Below are 16,943 nucleotides of genomic sequence, written 5' to 3' on the forward strand. Positions count from 1 at the left end.
TAGAGCTCACAGCTCCTCTTAAGTTCTTTCACTCTGGCAAATTCTGTGTTTTGAACTACATTTACTGCTAGAAGTACATCAGTGCTGAAGAGTGAGGTCAGGATTAGGTAACAGAGCTTTACTCAATTCACCCAAGGAATCATAAGAAGCTGTAAAGATGTTCTGAAGTTCATACTTCTCACACCAGACTTTTCAGTCTAGATCAAAACCACACATAAAATCCCACAGCAGAGGAATTCCACCTCTGTCTGAGCTTATACCTGTTCCCACTTTCTAGTGGTTCCCAATGACAGAGGCTAGTTTACTGTGCTTCCAGGGCTGCCTACCTCTCCCAATCACCCTAAGGCACTGTAAGAATTATCACTGCAAAAATTATCACTGCAAAATCTTCTGTTTAACAAAGTAGAATTGGCAGGAAGGTCAAAAAAAACTCCACACCATCAACACATACACACACACACAAAACCCCTACAAATCCCCAGGAAAACATGAGACATGAAGAGAGTTACCCAGCAGGACTCACCAGTTCCCCAAAGTGCTTCATGGCATATTCCAGTACCCCAGCAGCTGCTTCTGGCTGTTGCAGTTTATTGTTAATGCTGAAAAGGCAAGAAGAGAAAGACCATCTCTGACAGTTGGCAATTATTAGAGGCTGGTATGAACTGCTTGATAATACCAAGCTCTATCATTTAGGAAAACCAATGGAACACCCTTTTTGTTGTTTAAAACTTTCAAGTGAATTGTTAGACCATGTAAGACACACAATGACTACATATTTTAAAAAAATAGGTGCACACATATCCACTGCATATATTCTCAAGACTGGCTACACCAAACAGTGACTACAAATGATTATTAACTCTAAATAGCAGTCTGCAGAGGGAGAATAGTTGCCAATAGTTTGAAAGACATTATTTCTCAAACAGCCACAATTAAGAGATTTACAGAACTAAGTTTTTTCTCCCTTCTCTCTTAAACAAACCAAGTCCTTCAGAAATGAGAGCAGAGTTTGTAAGAATCCAGGAAACAATCTATATCATCAGAACAGTGGACAACTGTCACCAGGAGCATACACAAAAAGCTTGCAACCCAGCATTCAGTTTCATGTTTCAGATAATGCCCCTGCACTGGTACTATTCACTACTGGTGTTCTTCTTTTGGTGGTTTTCAACTTGATCAGTAAGAGAGGAGGAAATCTACAGTATTAAAGGAAGTACTCTGTACAGACAAAAGAAGGAAAATGTTCAAAGGAGTGCTGTATTTCCTCTGTCTGTGGAAGTTTCCTTTCCTGAGAACTAAAGAACAAACCCCCTGGACACATTTTGCACATGTGGGAAGGTGAAGGAAAATATCCTTGGAAATAGGACCTGCGAATGGCTTGAGCTTAACTGAGATTTAGTCAGGCTAAGACTGCACCAGTTCAAGAAGACAGGCACCTGAAAATAGGGAGCACTTGAAGTACAACCATGCCTTTTTTTAACAAGATAGTCCAAGAACATGCTACCTCCACACTTCCCAAGGGAAAGCAAAGCAGCACTGCCTCATAAAAGTGATAAATGGCTGCCACACTTCATATCCTGATGATTTAAAGAGCCATTGGCAGACATCACTTCCAGCATGTCAGACAGTTAATTACTTGCAACTTATCTTTCTTGTCAATGTTTCCTGACAAGACTGGCTGTTATCTTTTATTCTTCAAAAATTAGCACTGCTGTTTTGCTGATGCTCCCTGGTGCACTCAATTATTCTTTTTTTTGTTTCATACCTTCTTAGCTGTCCAAAGTAAAATTAAATGTTTCAAAGCTGTCTATGGCTAGGTTTAAACAAAGGGAGGGGAAAGAAGGGAAGGAGAAAGTCTTTGATTTAAAAGAAATACACAGCAGTAGATATCATATTATGTTCTTGTTATTAATCATAAATTACTCTCTTGTAATAAATGGTCTGGCCCACACAGTGAGTAAAGATAGGTAGTTTTGTGGACTAGAATGGCTCAACATTCACTGACTAATTTCTTCAGAGTAATAAAACCTTGGCAATCATTGCATTCAATTTTACAGGCTAAAGGAAACAGTTGTGTGTGGATTAAGTTTTGATCTTGTGGTTTGGAGTTTGTTTGCTTTGACTTCTGCTTTTTCTCATCAGCTGGATTCAGTGTGCTCTGAGTGTTGGAAGTATATTGACAGTTCCCAAAAGCCACCACTGCCACAGCTGACTGGAATATATTTTCAACAGACCCAGAACCCTCTGCATACAAATTCTGAGAGTGGGCCTGCAGATTGTACTTCTCTTGGAAAAGCACTTCCACATGGAGTCCTGTTAACACATTTAAAATACACATTCAGAAATCACAGCATTCTGTGCTTTCCTACCCTTTCCCCTTCCTACCTCTCCCTGCACGTCTGATGAGGTCTGTGCTCAGACAGAAACCTTCTTATATTTTGTAGCACTCTTTAAAGTGCTGCAGAGCTGTTTTCTAGTTCTTGTGCTGGAGACCAGAGAGAACGAGCAACACTACAGAAAAGCACACAAAAAATCCAGGCACACAAAAAAGTCCAATAGTCCAGCCAGACAGAGTTGCCAGGGGGTTTCAGTCAGTGTTGCTCCTGAAATCAGGGCAGTTTACTGGATCAGAATCAGGGGGATAGATTACTCCTTGTATCTGGACAAAGATAACTACAAAATCTGTCTGGATGAAAGGAGAAGGTGGGAAAACATCTCTTAAGATAGAAACAAGGCTGCTGGCTAACTCAGCAGACAGTAACTGAAGTCTTTGTTTACAGGATACTGTCCTTACAGTTCTTCCCAATTCAGGATAATATGAAGTTTAATATTTAGGTGAAGATAATTGTTCTCTGCATCCACTAAGGGAACATATTCCATCTATTCATTTTTGGTTTTGCCAGAAAAAGAGGCCACTGTTACCACCTACTTTCCTTGAAGACTCAGCAGCAGGCCATAAAGATGACTATAGTACCCCCTTACTTGAAGTTTTTAGGCATAGGTTTGGTAGATGACAGGCTACACACATCATCTTTCAGGAAAGGCTTCAGGTATTCAGCTGTGCTGCCTGGTATGGACTGGCAGAGTCTTCCAGTATTAATGCTCAAACTAAACATATCAAAATTATGCATTTTAAATGCCACATGTACATACATAAAATCTTCCAAAAGTATTTCAAGACAGAAACGTTCCCCTTGGTAAACTCCCTGATATAGAAATCTTGGACAAAAATCTCAAATCTTTGAATTTTATTAGTAGTGAAAGGTCACATAAACCTACTGTTTGATTATTAGATATCAAATAAAAATGTCTCAGATGTGCAAAGGACTGAAATGTAGCACACTAAACTAGAATCACAAAAAAGAACACTATTTCAGAGAAATATACTCCTATTGCTTGTATATTATAAAGAATATTTAAATAGAAACCAGGCATGAACTGGGAACAAAAAACAACTTTACTGTCTTCAAACAGCACTCAGCTGATGAGCTTTTCTTCTGCACAGACCTCAGGCATAAATGTCTAACATTTACTAGAAATAATCTCTTTTATAGAGTCCTGGGAGCTTTCCAGTCTTCCCTTATCTTTGAGGGTCTTTAACAATATTCTCTGTCACTCAAAATATATTAGATTTTGAAGAACTCATAAGTAAGAGACTGGACCCTTCCCTATCTTCCCTTAAAAATGAAGAACTGGTTTTTACCAGAGCCTTTTCAGGAGGACCCAAGTCTGTCTTTGAGGGAACACATGCATTTCATATTGCCAGAAAGCATCTCAAAATTTGGTAGAGAAAGCCCAGACAAAAAGCCAAACTCTCTATTTAAGTCTCCCCATGGTTTGCTTAAAAAGCAGCTCTATGTGCCAGATTTTACCAACCTAAGTCAAGCTTGTTTTTCCTTCTGAAATACTGAGATCCTGCTTCTGGGATTAGAAGTGGAAGACACTGCTACTTTGTGGATACTTTAGGGAACAGATAATCCTCTGGCACAAGGGATTGGCTTTGTTGGAGAGTTTCCCCAATGTTACAGTTTATTTGTGTTCAGGCATCCCTGAGTCCTTGATTAAACAAACCTCCAAACCAAATCAATTGCTCCCCAAACAACAAAACCCAATGCATTTCCATCTCATGGCACTAAAACTTATCCCCATACTGGGAACAAGGACACTTGAGAAACCAATACCAGCAAAAAGAGCTGTTTTCAATAAACAGTTGTGATGATTGACCTCTCACAGACCAGCACAGCAGCCCCTCCAGCCTCTCACAGCAAGGGAGCACCACATCGCTCACAGGCATCCTAACTGGCCAAATTCCCAATCTTGATATACTTGCAAACGAAATAAAAACATTCATGAGGTTTGAAAGGAAAAGCAGTAAAAACCTTTACAATGGGATTCTTAGCTCACGCTGCTACTCAGGCTGCAAAAGGTTTTTCCCCAGCTATTATTAACCAGACTCAGTGAAGGCAGAGAAGGAAAGAATTGCCAACAAAGGCATTGAGCAGAAAGAGCTGAAACACAGAGACAGAGTCTTTCTGTGTTGGTTATGCAAAGAAAGGATGCTTTAAATAAAAAACAAATCACAACTGGTTGTAGGAAGTGTCAGTGGTTTGTTTCTCATCAAGCCCTTGCACTTGTTCCACCTGTTCCTATATAACTTCAGAGATGTACAGTAACTATTTGCAGTAGATGGTTTTATTTGAATTTACTAGGGTTCAAATTGTAAATTTGAATTTACAGTCATGACTGTGAAGCTACAGCAGAGGGAATGTTAGACCATTTAGGAGCATCTCCAAAGGCAGAGGTGACGAGTTTCACAGGTCCTGGGAGGGGAAAATAGTATTTTAGTGAGCTTCACCACAGCGTGGACCCCTGTGATGTGCCAGCTTTGCCATCCCAGCAAGCACCAGGAATGCTGGATTCTAAGCGTTTGCCGGATGCCTGTTAAGGTTTTTGCAATGACTGGCTACTAAATAAATAGCTACAGGGCACTGAGCTTTTCCTTCTTGTCTCAGCTTCACATACACCTGCCAGAACAGCTTCCCAGACCTCTCATTTAATCTGGCCCTCCAGGGACAAGAAATATCTGCTTCTAATCAAGTAATACTAATGCACTTGAATTTGGTAACATCGACCAACATTATAAGCAGACTGCAACCATGTTTAGATTCTCCCAATCCTTCTGCATTGTTAATAAAGTAAAAAAGGACTTTTCTCATGTTCTTGACTTTAGGATCTCACCTTTCCAGCTACCATTTAGCAGAATATTTCCACATACAAAATATAGTTAAGGAAAACTAGGGCAATGGATGTGAGAATAAGTAATACTAAGTTTCTCTATCAATACTGGGAGAAAGGAAAAAAAAAAACAGAACTAGGACTCACTCAATAACCACAGAACAAGCTTCTCCCTAGCTATCCCCAAAACTTTTTTTCTTTCCAAAATGTAAGAGGATCCTGAATTCAAGTTGTAAGTACACCAGTACATAACAGTGGAAGTTTCCTACAGACTGTCAAATTCTACAGCTGATCTACTCTGGCAATGACCAGCATCAGTAGCTATTGCTGCCTAAGTGACTACACTCAGATCTCCATGCAACAGGGAAAGATTCATCTTTCAAATACCCATAAAGAAGTCAAATTCTATTAAGGCTAAGGTCTCTGCCAAGAGAGATCTGTCTGCCCAAATCCCTCTTAATGCTTCCTCAAAAGTAATGACAGATGGGAAGATTTGTGCTCTTTTCCATTCCTGCATAATATGTCTGTTGTCACAGAACAAAGTGAGAGAACTAAGAAGTATTCTCTCTGTTTTAACACAGATAAATCAAAGTATGTAAAGGAAATATGGCTTGCATTAGGATACACAAATCAGAGGCTGAATCCCCAAATAAAACCCTGGCTGTCTCATTTCCAGTTAAATATTACAGTTCAGAGGGGATTCAGAGGCCTTTCTACACTGTTTTGTAACATCTCTGTGCAACAGAGTTTGGCTGAGTCTTGGATCCTTCCAAAATTTGCATCAAGAGGGAATGCATAGACCTACAGGTGGCTTCTCTTCCACATCTGCCCCTCATGACATGTGTGTGAAATACACTGTACAAGACAGAAGAGTAAAGGTGAGGGAGAGCAGCAGCAAAATGGATTGAAGTCCTACGTAACACGATGGGGGTGTTAGCAGGGTGGCTTTTTGGGGTGGAGAAGCCAGAGTCTGGTCTCTCCTATTCTTTGTTCCAACTTTGACAAAAACATGTTTCTCATCACAGGAAGCCTGAGAAGAATTTGCCCCTGGGAATGACAGAAGCTCCAGCTGGAAGAGGGCTCAGACAGGATTAGAGGCAGAACAAAAAGGTCAGGCTTTCATCTGTATGCAGTGGCACTTTCTGGTCTGAAGTATAAAAAGCAATTTTGCTCTGGAAGGTTTCTGGAATGTCCAGGAGAAAAATGTGACTGCAGCCTACAGTCTGCTGTGGAGGTATCCCTGTACTTTAATCAAATTGTACTTAGATATCTGTCACCAATACCACACAATAGCCTCACCACCCGATGCTACAGACTGCAGGGGGTTCTGCCTGAAGTACAGCACCCACAGGCAGGCACTCAGCAAAAACTCAAGACACTCATAGTGTCACTTGGAGATGTCCAGTTCTGACCTCCTCCTAAATATATCCCCTCTTCTTCTTCTTCTAAGAAAATTTAGGTTTATGAAACATTTGTATTCACAGACCACTTCTTCAGTGCTTTGATGCATTTATCCTCCTAAATCTCTGCACCCTGTGAGGTCTCTCATTACTGTTCAGCAGAAAAACTATCAGCTAGCTGTGGTGCAAATCAGAGGCAGAAGCAAAGCATCTAACAAGTGTAGCAAAGATAAGGAGGAAGAGAAAATACACCAAGAAGAAATCGTGCTTCCTATTTCTCTCAAAGTGGATGTCAGATCATCAAGGCCTTCCTAATCTTTTCTAATTAAGCAGAAATCCTGCAGCCACTTTGGATCAGCAAAAGAAGTCTAGATGGGATAACACGTCTCACTTGGGTTTGTCCTAATTTTCTTTGTAAAAGCAGAAAGATTAGCTTTCTTTTGTTTTCTTGGACACCAAGAAGCTTTTGTGGCATTTACCCCAAGAGCAGATACATGAGCCATTTATTGTTGCATTTGCATCTTATCTCTGCCATTTTTCAATCAGAAACTTTGCAGGAAAATGCAAGAACCCCCTTTGAGCAATTACAGAGCAGCAATTTGTCCTTAAGGATCTAGGATAAAAGCTGCAGAATTTTTGTAAAAGGCTGCACCATTGCTGAAAATGGTTCTACTTTAGGATCAAACAGCTGTTATCAACTTCTCACCTGTTCCAAGATATAAAAGAGGAGACTGGAAGTTGCTATCTCAGCCAGCTGATACTTGACCTATACTCTGAATATCTGAAGATTTAAGATTTAATCTTAAATCTACACTTTATGTAACTGTGGACATTGTAATTACACACAGATTTTCCTCTCAATGTCCTGTTAGTGAACTGGCCTCTGATTACTGGAGTTAGATCACGCTGCCTGTAAAGAAACCCATCTCTTGTTAAATTTAAGTAGAGTGTCTTTGAGCACTACTTAACGTCCATTTGCTTGTCCACTATGAATGAACAGAAGCATGGGGTTTGTCTTACATATTTTGCAGACTTCTTTCCATCCTACCCTCAGATATCTCATCTCCAACAAGAAGAGCACTTAATTCTACAAAACAGATAGTGTAGAGACATCAGTGAAGAGGATTAGATGCTGAACTGATTAATTTGCTAAAATATTTTAACTAAAGAAATACTGCAAGCACAGAGATTACCCCTGCAGCTGCTGGGGAACATGTGAGTAGGACTTGTTGCAGCTAGGGCTACCTACTAGGCAGTTACCTTCCTTGAACTTCTATAAACTCATCCTGTTTGGACAGCCTTTTCACATTCCAGACCTCTAATGCTCTTACGTTATTGGAGTGCCAGAACTAGTCACCGAGAGGGCTACAATCCAATGGGCAATCATTACTGAAAACTCTCCTCCTCTCTTAGCCCTCTCCCATACCTTTTTTTCTTTTTTTTCCCCTCTTGCTCTCCCCAACCTTTCTTGGCTGAAACCTGTTCCAGTTTCACCCTGCAAACACCTGATATGAACAGATGAACTGGGAGGGGCTAGATAGCTCTTCATAGCTTCAGGGGGGTGGAGGTAAACAGAAAAATAGTATATAAGATGCTTTGAGACAGACTTTCAAAGTGCATAGAGTCTGACAGGAGGGGTCTGAAAAACAAGTGACTTCTTCAGGCTCCACCTTCAGAGACTCACTTCATTGGAAGAAAGCTAGGTACCAGTCTGCTGTAGCACTTGCAGAAAGTTTCATACCTACCCCAGCTGCACTCAGACTACCCGCAGTCAGCTGGAAGTTTTTTGTTGCTGTAAGCAAAAATGCCAGCAAGATCCACTGCTCAGCTGGCCTGGCTCTGCATTGTCACTGTGTCTGTGGCCACCTCCCCAGCACTGCTGCAGAAGCCTCCGAAACGCAGAACGCTCAACGGGAACGCCCCGTCCAAGGTGGCAGCCTGCTGTGAGGAGATCAAGGAGCTCAAGCTGCAGGTAGCCAACCTGAGCAGGATGCTGCAAGAGCTGAGCAAGAAGCAGGAAGGTGACTGGGTGAACGTGGTCATGCAGGTGATGGAGCTGGAAGGGAGCACCAAGCAGATGGAGTCCCGCCTGGTCGATGCCGAGAGCAAATACTCCGAAATGAACAACCAGATTGATATCATGCAACTCCAGGCAGCTCAGACGGTCACACAGACTTCAGCTGGTAAGGAGGGAGTCACCAAGCTCCCAGATACACCTCTTAATGCTCAGATTGAACTAACGACTAGTTCTTAAGGCTAGTGTCCCACTAATGGGATTAGTGAGCATGTGTACTGAATACCGCTTCTAAGTACCGCTGTGGGCAGGTGAGCATGAGTAAACTAGTCCAAATTCATCTGTCAAAACTAGTTCTGACACACCACAGATGCAGCTGTATTTTAATATCTGGATGTCTGTTATCAGGGAGTGGAAAAACTGAACAGGTATTGTATTTGTACAGTGAGGAACTCTGTCTGATATTTAATTTCCTGAGCATTACAATACCAATCCAAAAAGAAATGGAGCTGGCTTTGTCAGGGAATGGTGCTGGCAGCAATATCCTCTGGGTTCACAGTGCTGACAGGGGACTAGAAGGTGGTAAAACAATCATAAATGATCTCCAAGCATTACTGGAGATTTGGAATCGTATCTTTATGACTATCTCTGAATCAGAGTAACAGAGTAATCCGTTATTTGAATGGTAATTCTCAAAAATTCAAGTCTGTAGATGATGCAAGATGCAAACTGTTATATAAGCCTAGCCAGAACACAGTTAAACTGTTCAAAATTTTCTCTTCCCTGAGGGAAAACTTCACTGCACACAGTGATTGCACAGGCCTGTACAAAATGTGGAATGCAGGTGCATTTTGTAGGTCAGCTACCTGTAAACTCACTTTCTTCTAGAAAGTGTCCTTTTTGTTGACTTTTCTCTTAAACTGAAATTCACTGCAACAAGCTTAATACATCCTTAGAAGAAGCTGTTGTTTGTGATTAGCAGGTTTGCCAAACTTCATTTGGTTTGGTTTTGTTTGTGTTTTTTATTAAAATGCAAAAGAAAAACTTAAGTCTATTTACTCATTCCTACAAAAAGTTCTACTTAGCTTGCTTTGACACAGCCCTGTTCACAGGAGGTCTTAAACAAAAGTTTTACCATAACAAATCTCTTTGGAGCTGTAGGAAAGGTTTGGAAAAAACAGTACAGCAAGACCCAGAAGAGACTGGCCCAGCAGGTATTTAAAACAGATATGTCTCACCTCACCTCACCACCACAAAGTCCCAGTCCTGCAACCTCATTTTCTAACGTATGCATTGATCAAAACCAAAATATTTCAGGAAAACAGACTTGTGGGAAGTTAGTCCTTGTATTCCAAGCTAAGCTTTTATACCACACAGACAGGGGATTTGTTCTTGCTGTTCAGATCCTTACTTTCTGGTTCTGATTCAAGTAGATGCTGTGTATGACTGCTCATCCCTTTACCAGAGGAACTACCGAATCTCTGGTGTTTACAAGCTACCTCCCGATGAATTTTTGGGGAGTCCAGATCTGGAGGTAAGGATGTCAAGTACAAAATGCATGTTACATGTCTTTGCAAATATAATTAAGAATTACTTATCTACCAGAGAGATGAAAAGAGCACATACTGAGTTATGATACCCTGCACTTTGAATCAGTCTCTTTATGCAGGCAAACTTCAAGGAAGGAAAGACTGTACATGTAAGAGGGAAAACAGAAAAAGGGTTCATTTAATAATTTTCCATTACTTCTAAACAAAATAGGAATATATTTAAGTGGTGAAATCTGTAATGTCATCAATGTCTTGTCTTAAGAGAATTTTATCTTCCTAAGTCTACTGAGAAGTAAACCCTGCCTATTTTCTCCTCTTCTAGGTGTTCTGTGACATGGAGACTGATGGAGGTGGCTGGACTATCATCCAAAGACGTAAAGTTGGTTTGACATCTTTCAATAGGGACTGGAAACAGTACAGGGATGGATTTGGCAATATTCGGGGAGACTTTTGGCTGGGAAATGAAAACATCTACCGACTGTCGAGACGCCCCACGGTTCTGCGAGTGGAGCTGGAGGTAACCAACAACCTCAACTGCAGCAGCTACAGGCTTTTTGTACAGTGATACTCTAGTAGCAGAAACCATCTCCTGTCTCTGTAGAAGGCCCAAAGAATTTGCATGCTTTATCAGAGGAGAATGAGGTAGGACAGACCTAGTGATACTTTCATGGACAGGATGGAATTATGCTCTCCACTGTGCAAGGTCAGCAGGACAAACTTCTGTCTGCATATCATATAGATTATGCCTTAGGGAATGCATGGGGCTCTAGAGAATCCTGTGGAACCCACTGCACACAGTGATCAAACTGCTGACCACCTCAGATTTAAAGATTCACAGAGATGCCCCAAAAAGTCTCAAAGACTGAGTCTTTTCCTTTTGCAGCACTTCTAGCCTGCATCCAAAAGAGTTTGCATTCTATTGTCCCAAAATAACTTCTACAGCCTGTGAAAGGCTTGGGTTGGATTTAGACAAGTTTGTGGCTGGTACAATAGCTTTGAGGGACAGGATACATATAACAGAAAGAGTGAGCTGAAAGGCTCTAAAATTCTATCTAAAATTCAGTGTTTCAGAGAAGAAAAAAAAGCACTTGAGGCAGCACACTGAGACAAGGATGCTGAATGCAAGAGCTGCACACCCAGTTTCCACACATACTGTTGAATAAGACTTGGGAATATGATGCTTTGCTCTAGGAAGTTTCCTTGCCTTAAGACATCAGTTTCTACAGACTGTCCAAGACAGAAAGAAACTTGTCAAAAATCTGGGACTGAGAAAAGATAAGCAACATGTGTTGTATATAACCAGAGATGGTGGAGTCTTTTTGTAACTGTTCTAACAGGACCTATTTATTCTTCACTGTTGTGTGGCAGGACTGGGAAGGCAACACACGTTATGCCCAGTATAAGCAATTCACCCTGAGCAACGAATTAAACAGCTACCGCCTGTTTGTGGGCAACTACTCTGGCAACACAGGGCGAGACTCCCTAAGGTACCACAACAACACAGCCTTCAGCACGAAGGACAAGGACAATGACAAGTGTGTGGATGACTGTGCCCAGTTCCGTAAAGGTAAAGCACACAGGAAACACCCTCCTGTCCTGAGAGAGCTGCCTGGGTAACCTGTGAGAGCCCAAGACTCCCACTTCCCAAGTCACTACCAAGCAGCATCTGGAGGGCAGATCAAGGCAGAGGTGACATGTTCTGTAACACACACTGCTGGGTTCTGTGGGAGATCTGGCAGTTAAAGCTGATTTACACAGAGCCACGCTGTATGTTGCAGACATCTGTGCTCTTCAGATGGTTTAGTGTATGTCCTCACCTACACATACTGTGATCCTACCTGACAATCTGCCAGACTCCTGCAGATGTTGATGCAATTCAGTGACACAGGAAGTTATCCCTGTATATCTATAGGGGGTTTATTTTTTCTAATGTTTTTATGAAGTTTCAAGTTCTAGTATTAGGGACTTGTAATTATTCTCCTTTATTACCCTACATATACCTCAAGGTTCTGAATTCTAATCTTTATCCCTACTCTGTATTAATAGCCTCTAATGAGGTTACTCTCTTCATTCAGTTTATTATCTTTATATGAGGTCTATCACAAATATAACTGTCTTCACTGTCTGTTGCCTTCATTTTTAATTTCCCCACTGCATCCCCACACAATGTGCAAACAAAATCATTGGTCTCTGTCTCAACAAAACAGTGCAGCTTATTTGCAGGGTCCAGAAACTTTTTAAAATAACCTAAGATGCCCAAGCTAAGAACCAAAAGTTGTTTGCTATGCTAACTCTGCCTCAGAGACAGAAACGCATCAGGGAAATATTTTAAAAGGAATGAGCAGCTAAATGAAAAGCTACTGGACTAATTTGACTATGGAACTGTAAAGCCTTGATGTGTTTGGAATCTATGTCAAGTTTTGAATTTACCTGCAATCCCAACTACTGGGGCCACAGGCTCCAGGCATTATATGCTGCCTTCTGGTCACTCTCCTCCAGAAAGAGCACTGATCCTTATTGATATAAACCATACCTGTTTTAAGTAAATGGCTCATATTCCTCTTTTGTTTCTGAAAAGGTGGATATTGGTACAACTGCTGCACAGATTCCAACCTGAACGGGGTTTACTACCGCAAAGGAGAGCACACCAAGAACATGGATGGCATCACCTGGTACGGCTGGCACGGGTCAACCTATTCACTGAAGAGAGTTGAGATGAAGATCCGGCCAGAGGATTTCAAACCCTAGAGGGCAGGAGGATTTGATTGTACAGCTACATGATGCCACTGCACAGGTGGGCCATGGACAGCTCAAAATCAGCCAAATATTGTTCATTTCATCTAATACGTGCAACAGCGACATACTGGCTACGTACACACACAAAGGCACACTAAGCACCAGCCACTAGTGTTATCAGGACTCAAAATTATCTCCTCCTCTTAAGCTCTTTCCAAAGGGAAAAATACCATGTTAGAAAGGGTTAGAAGAGAGCACTTACAGCACCTTCAGAAAACCTCCTGGTGTGCTTTCACTAGCATTATGACTAGTTGGTTGCCTTAGTACTAACCAGCCAGGTAAGGACTGAAAACAGAAAGCCTCCTTGCTGCCTTTCTTTCAGTGTCTAGAGCAAGCATTGCTGAGTAACATCTTCCACAAGGGAGTCAAATGACAAAAATGACTCATTTCAAACCAGAGGAATCAATCAGAAGTGCCCCTCATGCAGCTTTCTTTGGCATATAGTAAGTGGCTTACATTCCTGCAAGAGGAGATAAAGCTCAAAAGGTTTCAATTAATGAGTATTGCCCCAGGTTCTCTCCTGAAGTTTTGCTGCCATCTCCTGCTGCTGCCTCAAATAAGTCTCCACAAAGGGCTGCACCCAGCAGACAGTAACCCTGGAGGAAGGATTTGTCCTGTATGGTCTGTAATGTTTATTGCTATCCACAGATCACCTAGAAGTTGATAAACTAGAAAGCAACTTCCTCAGCTGCCATGAAATTATGTTCAGGTTAGAACATGTACTATGTCAGTAAGCCTCAGAGAGAACAGCAGGCTATCAAAAACAAACAGACTCAGCCACAAAGCCAAAAAGCTCAGCTCCAACACTTAAAAAACCATTGTATCCATGAGCAAACCAGTAGGACACTCCAGAGAATCCAGAAGTGCCAAAGCTTACTCAAACTTAAGGGGAAGTTTGCTAGCACATTGCTCTGAGGACAATTAAAATCTGTTCTGAAGAATACCCCAATTACAAGTTACCTGCAGAGATTATGTCAAAGCCCAGTATGTTTTTCCCTTAGATAACACAGTGTTAAAAATAACAGTTAAAAAAGCAAAAGACTCCTCCTGTAGCCATACTGCTGTTTGAATATGCTGGGAAAGATAGTTATAGTTAATATATCTATTTTTATTCACCTTAAAGAGTTTGAATCTAATTTAAATTGTTCAGACTTGTGTGAAATGGGAGATTAAGGTGCCTTGGGAATTACCTGACATGTCTGACTATGCATAGTGTACATTTCAACTGTGTGGAACTATAGCTGGAACTATTTTAACTGTGGTCTATAAAACGAATTTTTAAAGGTTTCTAAACTTTTTAATTTCTAATAAATTGTCTTTCATTTGTAATCTTACTTTACTTCAAGTCTTTGCTCCTTAACTTGCTTTTTTATACACAAAGAAACAGCTGCACAAGTGACTGAGTCCAGGAAAAGGAATACACTGAATTCTACATTTTTCTCAAAAAAACAAGAGACAACAAAGGATGAAAAAATAAAATAGGGGAAAACCCAGGAAAGCAAAAGTCCAAGGAATTAGGAGGGCTGAAAAATTCAGACAAAATACAGACAAAGCTAAGTTTTTGCTCCACCAAAATTATTTAGTCCATGTCAAATGGTAAAGATAACATTTCTGTGATATGAAATGGAGCTTCATGTTTTAAAACATGTAGTTCAGTTCAGTACCAAATCCTGTGCAGGTACATCAGGGTAACATATTTCTTGTTGACAAAGCTCAGGAAACAATACACTCTTGTTGTAATATGTTCTACTTGATAGATGAAGAATGAGATCTCCCTCACATAGATGAGCAAAATGTGATGAAAAAAATTAAGAACTCCAGCTTTTCTGGCTTATTTACAAGCAGGTGTAGAAAACTCTCATCTAACTTACAGCCACTCCACGACATCCCATATTGAACTTGAAGGGCAAGAGGTAGAAATCAGAAGACTCCACTTATTCCTGCACAGCTTCCTATAGCTTCTATCACAATTTTAACCACATAACAGGACAGAACCCAGCAGCTAATAACATACTCTGATGTACAAGCAGAAATCTCATCAGTCATGGTCCTACCTGATGAGAGACTCCAGAATGGCCGGGGTGGGACCCTTTTGAAATTCCAGCTCCTTGTAGTGAAGGGCCTTGGCATACGCTCGACATTTTGCAGCTCTTTCCCCCAGGAGGACAATGCCATTGTCATCTCTCAAAGGCAGTGGCCCCTGGGTAGAAGCACATACATCAAAAGCAGAATGAGTATAAAAAGAAAAGGACCCATGAACTCTTCATGCTCTCATGCTCTTCTCATAAACTAGACGTCAGCCAGCATTAGAAAAGAGTTGCCCAACAGCATCTCTACCTTGTCACTGTGTTCCATGAATTCTGCCAAGTTCAGCAGTGTCTGAGTGACTTCTGCAATGTCCTGAGAAGTCAGGGCCAATTCAATGCTTCGGATCAGCTCATCCTGTTGGTCTTCATTCAGTTCAGACCAGCATGAAACAAAAGCAGCATTGAAGAGATCTCTGAGGAGGAAAACAAAAGGGAGTCAGAGGTGGAGATTCATTATTCATGAGAAAAAGTCTATTTGACAGTGGACTTGCCCTCATATTCAGAGAAAAGAGCTACAAAATGCATTTACATGTTTACCTGCAATAGTGATTAGCTTTTATAAAGCTAACTTCTGTACCAAACACTTAGTGAAACCTGTATTTTAAAAAAAATATATACAATAGGATGAGATACTGCAGTAGTAGAATTATTGCCCTACCGTATTCTAGCAAGAATTTTAGGCTAGAACAAACTCTTCATAGCAGCAAGGATACTCTCCTCTTCCACTATGAAGAACAAGGTCTAGTCTGTCTTAGATGACAAGCAAATGTAGTGAAAAAGATGATTGCACATTTCTCTGGACACACATGCCACGTTTTTGTTTTCTGTGCTCACTAGAGGACTGCAATAGCTGGAGTTTGCATTAGTGGCAAAGCTTGAGAAGGAGGAAAAGTGATACAAGGTGATTCAGTGACAGCCCTCATCACTGCTAGTACTGGGGAGAAATGCCAACCAGCCCTGGAAACACTGAAGGTCAGGTTGGAGAGGGCTCTGAGCAACCTGCTCTAGTTGCAGATGTCCCTGCTCAGTGCAGGGGGGTTGGACTAAGTAACCTTTAAAGGTCCCTTCCAACCCAGACCATTCTGGGATTCTACACAATATTATGGGATGGGTTTGAGATGTGTAGAGGATGCCAGCATTACCTCTGCTACCTAGGAATCGCTGACTTTTCATCATGCTGTTTGCCCTTCTATTTCAAAAACCCATAAAACTCACATTAAGACAAAATTAAACCAGGAATGAGCAGTTTTTAAACAGTATTAGTCAGATTCATAAGTACTACAATCCAGGGCAGACAAAGAGGCAACTGCTTACAGAAATTCAAAGTTCTCCAGACATGCTGGTTGCAAAAGAAATAAACAACTGCTGTTTATTCCACTCACAGGCATTTTTCTTCACCCACAGTAGATCCTCAAAGCTATTTCATATTCTGCTGTTTTTCCAGCTTCACTGTATGGGCCTTATGTTATTTCTAGACTAATATGCAGAATTCCACCGAAAGATTTTGTGCACATCATGAAGCAGCCAATTGGGAAGGGTGGAAATAAAATCAGCCAGCTATTTGATTTGTCCCATAGCAAGACCTATTTATGGAGCCTAAGAGCTTTTAAGTAACTTTCTCCTTATAATAGCTGGCTTGCAACTGCCATTTCAAGTGATATGAAAAAACCAGGATTACTCTACCGAGCCATGGGATTATATGCTTGAGCCAGAGCCCAGCATGAGCGCAAGGATGGTGAGGAGGAATCTTTCAGCAGCTCCAAACTCAGCCTTCTTAACCATTCCAACCAGTCATCTTTGGAAACTCTTCTTGCTGCTCCCCAGGCCTGCAGTACAAAGCAAGACAATGCAAGTACCAAAA

The 16,943-nt window shown here is 41.1% G+C and overlaps 2 protein-coding genes across 2 annotated transcripts in view; one reads left to right on the forward strand and one right to left on the reverse strand.

Moving 5' to 3' along the window:
- The window catches only part of LOC103781410 (serine/threonine-protein kinase mTOR-like), a gene marked incomplete at both ends in the record, with an annotated part of 39,473 nt that extends 22,559 nt beyond the window's left edge, over positions 1-16,914 (reverse strand). The window contains 4 exon segments of the mRNA XM_008949124.1: positions 524-599; positions 15,050-15,195; positions 15,333-15,495; positions 16,766-16,914. Of these exon segments, the coding sequence (XP_008947372.1) occupies positions 524-599; positions 15,050-15,195; positions 15,333-15,495; positions 16,766-16,914 (534 nt within the window).
- Positions 8,440-12,947, forward strand: ANGPTL7 (angiopoietin-like 7). The gene is made up of 5 exons (XM_008949122.1): positions 8,440-8,818; positions 10,083-10,183; positions 10,522-10,716; positions 11,568-11,766; positions 12,778-12,947. The coding sequence occupies exons 1-5, from the start codon at positions 8,440-8,442 to the stop codon at positions 12,945-12,947; spliced, it is 1,044 nt and encodes a 347-aa protein (XP_008947370.1).
- Positions 16,915-16,943: the final 29 nt, after the last annotated feature.

The sequence above is a fragment of the Merops nubicus genome, unplaced genomic scaffold (genome assembly GCF_000691845.1).
Source record: "Merops nubicus isolate BGI_N331 unplaced genomic scaffold, ASM69184v1 scaffold23571, whole genome shotgun sequence".
NCBI classification, from domain to species: domain Eukaryota; kingdom Metazoa; phylum Chordata; class Aves; order Coraciiformes; family Meropidae; genus Merops; species Merops nubicus.

What these genes read in the sequence shown, in the direction of transcription:
- ANGPTL7 (XM_008949122.1), top strand. Translation starts at nt 8,440, where the DNA reads ATGCCAGCAAGATCCACTGCTCAGCTGGCCTGGCTCTGCATTGTCACT. An exon ending in GGTCACACAGACTTCAGCTG is followed by an intron (nt 8,819 to 10,082) that starts GTAAGGAGGGAG and finishes TGATTCAAGTAG; the next exon opens with ATGCTGTGTATGACTGCTCA. An exon ending in TGGGGAGTCCAGATCTGGAG is followed by an intron (nt 10,184 to 10,521) that starts GTAAGGATGTCA and finishes CTCCTCTTCTAG; the next exon opens with GTGTTCTGTGACATGGAGAC.